Source organism: Penaeus vannamei, chromosome 2 (assembly GCF_042767895.1).
Source record: "Penaeus vannamei isolate JL-2024 chromosome 2, ASM4276789v1, whole genome shotgun sequence".
NCBI classification, from domain to species: Eukaryota; Metazoa; Arthropoda; class Malacostraca; order Decapoda; family Penaeidae; genus Penaeus; species Penaeus vannamei.
Window position 1 is genome coordinate 39,559,097 of NC_091550.1, and position 5,000 is coordinate 39,564,096.

The following is a 5,000-nucleotide window of genomic DNA, read 5'->3' on the forward strand; positions in this document are numbered from 1 at the left end:
ATATATATATATATATATATATATATATATATATATATATATATATGTGTGTGTGTGTGTGTGTGTGTGTGTGTGTGTGTGTGTGTGTGTGCGTGTGTGTGTGTGTGCGTGTGTACGTTTGTATGTATACACATGTACTCATACCTAGTGCATCCGTTTTTTGTTGGAGAACAGAAGCGGCAACTATGCTTACATTCTCGTACCATGTACTACTTGAATGGCTAGGAGCAAGAGATAATTCATTCTAAATTTAGATCAAAGCTGTGAAACGAAGCATGCATGTACATACATGAGTGGAATAATATTTCTCATATATAAAATATTTGGATAATCTTACCATGCAGGGAATTAGCAACTACTTTTTCCCAGCTAGAGATATACATTTCCTTGTAAAGAGGGACTTGCTGTTACCTACTTTTGTTGTCAGTTACTGGTAAACCTGTGTTTAATGAGGCAGAGGGAGTGGCAAGAGCGAGAGTAATCGAGAAAGAGTGAGAGATCTGTTCATGAACAAATGGGTGGTTGTGTGTGTGTGTGTGTGTGTGCTAGCGTAACTTATCTCTTGTTAGCCTTACTACAGATGTAGCCTTATTTAGTACATAAATGTAAACAAACATAAAAGTGCCGCTTAGACTGTCCACCGAAAATGAATGTACCAGGTAGGAGTGCATGCCACTGTACATCTATCCTTCCATAGGCATACAGGTAAACACGACTGAAGTGTTTATGCGTATTTCCTATTCTTATTTCCTAACAGCGGTCTGAGAGCGTCTTCCGTGGAAATTCGTTACGGGTCTATTAATTACTTCTTAGGAACCTCCGTAACGTCAACAGACTTCATCACGCATGAAGATTACGACAACGGAACATGGGTGTGTTTGAGGAAAAGGATGAATTCACTTTTTAAAAAATCATGAAAAAATGTGATGTATATTTATATGCATTGCGATATCAGTAATTATATTCATGATCCAGATAATGACAATTTTAATGACGGTAATGGTAGCGATAATTGTAGTAATAATCTTAATGATACTAATATGATGATAATGATAGTAATGATCTTAATGACAATAAAAGTGATAAAAATAATGGTAATAACAACGATGATAATGAAAATAGTAATGACAAAAATAATGATGATAATGAAAATAGTAATGACAAAAATAATGATGATAATAAAAATAATGATAATAACAATGATAATGCTAATAATGCTAATAGTGATAATAACAATAATAATGATAATAGTAATAATAACAATAATAATAGTAATAGTAATAATATAGATAATAATGCTAAAAAATAATGATAAGGATGATTGTAATGGTAATGATGATAATAATAGTATAAATGATAATAAATGTAACGAGAACAATGGCTATATAGATGATTAAAACGGCTCATCTGTAGCTACGGCGGCACAATTCCAGGCCAACGACATCGCGGTGGTGAGACTCCCTGAGCCGCTGCAGTACCAGAGCGACCCAAATATTCGGCCGATTTGCCTAGGGTTGGACCAGGACAATCTCTTCTCCGGGAAGGGTGTGGCTACCGGTTGGGGCCGCCTGTCTTATGGTAAGGGCGCTTGCACAAGTTCACATGTATACGCGTCTGATTAGCATGTACTCCATTAACGTTAAATGTGTGAGAGAGTATGAGTGTGTTTGTGTATAAGTTTAATGTATTTTATATATTTGAAGACTATACACCATATAGTATGAGATAATATGATATAGGTTAATGAATTTACTACTTAACAGGGCAAGCGATCAAATGAGAGATATGGAATTTGTAACTCAAAATAACTTTTCTTTTCAACAAAAAGTATATTGTAATACATTTAAATAGGTGGTTCTAGCCCAACGATCCTGCAAGAGGTCGAGTTGGATATAATTTCCATGAGCGAGTGTGCAGCTAAGATCCGGTTACCTGCTGAACCCGAAAAGGTCCTGTGCAGTCTAACGCCCTATAAGGATACATGTCAGGTACTTTCCACAATATGTTCTTCGTAGCACGGCATAGTTCGTTCTCTCAGCCCTTCTTTATTTATTTTTTCTCCAAAAATTCCTGATTTCTGCCGAGTGATCCAGAAATATTCACACCCTGCATGTCTGAAATTACCATTGCATTCCTGTGCGATAATGACTGTTGATTCTAAGTTCAACGTACTTTCTCCCAGGGTGACAGCGGCAGTCCTTTTGTGGTGCCTGTTGGATTTGGAAGGTGGGTCCAGGTGGGCCTGGTCAGCTATGGGATCGAGTGCGCAAGACCCGAATACCCCAATGTGTACACCAGGGTCTCCGCTTACATAGACTGGATCTCTTGTCATACAGGCGGTTCTGAGTGTGACTCCGTGTGTAAGTACTCTGGCTTGTCGTCCATTCCAGAACATCAAAATGAGTACCAGAAACGGTAGGCGATTGGTGAGCTTACGTATGAACAAAACAATTGATACAGATACATACTTACACATAAAGGAGGCTAAGTGTGGTGTCTTTGCAATCACTGTATCGTAGGATTATATATATATATATATATATATATATATATATATATATATATATATATATATATATATATGTATGCATGCATGCATGCATGTATGTATGTATGTATGTATGTATGTATGTATGTATGCATGTGTGTTTGTGTGTGTGTGTATGCATCTATATATATTTATATAAAGAATAGATAAGCACACACATATACTGTATATATGCTTGATCATTCTTATTCATCTATTTCTTTAATCTATTGATTTATTCGTTCTTTCATTCGCAAAATTACGGGAAATGGAGAGGGACATAAGGATGTAGTCAGTGTGCTTTAATCTGAACAAGTTACCCTCTCATCAGAGCTGCTAGTTCCGTTTTCTTTTCCAATCCAGAATAACTGCCGCAGCGCCTTCGTCGGGGAGCAAATTTCAGCGGCAGATGGGAGTTCCTCAGCATCGATCAGCGTGACCAGCCTTTTCAAAGACTATTGAATATTAAGAGAGAAAAAAATAAGGGAAAAATCTATTTGTAGACCTAAAAGCATGCACACTCTAATAAAATGCACATCACTTTCTTGTTTTTATATTTCCCATCATAAATACTAGCCAAATAAATATTTTGATAGCAAACGTCTAGAAAAAGAAGTATTTTTTTCTACGTCATACATGATGAAATTACGAAAAACAAAGGTTTATATTTAGTGTCGATAATGAGATTAGTTAAAAAATAATTGCAATTTCAGTGTTAAAGACATTTTCAGATAACAATATTGACATTTTCAGTAATAATAGCGATACAAAAAAATATGATTATGATAATGACTGCAGTAACGTTACTGATAATTACATAAACGATGGAAATCATCATAAGCTTTATCCTGTGAAAATAATGATAATAACAATAACTATAATAATAATGATTGCAGCAAACACAGTAATTACAATTATCATAAAGAATTATGCAATACTGACCATGTCAATAAGCATAGTATTGAAAATGTCAATTGTGATAAAAACAATGATAAATATGATGATTGAAATATTGATAATAATAATGATAGCAATAACAATCATGTTGAAGTAATGGCAACAAACAGGTATAGATGGTGGTCACGGGAGAGAAAAGCAGGGTGGAATCCCTCAGGTTCCTTCCCTGGTCGCAATCTCCTGCTAACTAGAAGGTGAAACTTGCCGTTTATTAAGTTGCAGTGAGCATTCGCCAGACGTAAGGTCTGCAAGACCCAACAAAGTTGTGCTGAGCAAGTCCCATACAATTATCGACTTGCTACTACTGATAATAAAAATGGAAACAATGATAATGATAATATTGTACTAATACTAACACCAATGATAATGGTATTAATAACTATAATGCTGATAGTTATAAAAGTAATATTAATACTGCTGGTGATAATGATAATGATAAAAATGATGATTGTTATAATGATCTTGATAATGAACATCGTGATAATTACAGTAAAATCAATAATAAAATGATAATTATGATAATGTTAACAATAGCAATAATAATGATAACAATGATAATAATGATAATCATAATGAAAATAATAATCATGGTAATGACAATATCCTTAGTACTGATAATAATGATAGTGATAATACTGATAATGGCAATGAAAATATAGTGATATAGATGATAATGCTAAGGATAATTATAATGACGATTATAATGATAGTGGTACTACTACTACTACTAATGATAATAGTGGTAATAGCAACAGCAACATCATAATAATGAGGAGGATAATAATGGTAATACTAATAATAATCGTTATACCAAAACTAAGACTAATATTGATAATGATAATAATGCAAATCATAATATTGATGATAATAATGGCAATGATAATAATGATAATAAAAATGATAATGACTATAAAATAATGATAATGACAATAAAATAATGATAATAATGATGATGATAATGATGATGATGATAATAATAATAATGATAATAAGAGTAAAGATAAAAAAAAAAATGATGACGCAAATAATGATAATGATAATAATAATAGAAAATAATAATATCAATGACAATGAAAATTATAATAATGATAATAACAATAATAACGATGAGGATAATAATGGTAATGGTGATAATAATATTAACCATAATAACAATAATACTATTTGTGATAATAATAATATTAATAATGATATCAAAATAATAACACTAACAATGATTATGACGGTAATAATAATCATAATGCTATTCATAACGATAATGATAATGATGATAGTAATAAAAACAAAATCGCAACTAAATACGATAATAATGATGATGTAGATCACAATAACAATAATAACAACTTAAAAAAATAATGATAATATTAATAATGCTAATAATGATAACAATAATGAAGCTGATATTGATAACGAAAATGACATTAATATTGATGATTTTAACAATAAGAACAACAATAAAGATAATAAAAGTTATCATAATAATTGTTTTATTGATAGTAATGATAATATCAATAAT

The 5,000-nt window shown here is 31.9% G+C and overlaps 1 protein-coding gene across 1 annotated transcript in view; it reads left to right on the forward strand.

Moving 5' to 3' along the window:
• The window catches only part of LOC113825508 (trypsin-1), a 17,140-nt gene extending 14,070 nt beyond the window's left edge, over window positions 1-3,070 (forward strand). The window contains exons 9-13 of the mRNA XM_027378349.2: window positions 758-872; window positions 1,434-1,578; window positions 1,852-1,988; window positions 2,183-2,360; window positions 2,891-3,070. Coding sequence (XP_027234150.2) covers window positions 758-872; window positions 1,434-1,578; window positions 1,852-1,988; window positions 2,183-2,360; window positions 2,891-2,892 — 577 coding nt within the window. The 3' untranslated portion in view covers window positions 2,893-3,070. The remainder of the gene's footprint in view (window positions 1-757; window positions 873-1,433; window positions 1,579-1,851; window positions 1,989-2,182; window positions 2,361-2,890) is intronic.
• The last annotated feature ends 1,930 nt before the right edge of the window (window positions 3,071-5,000 follow it).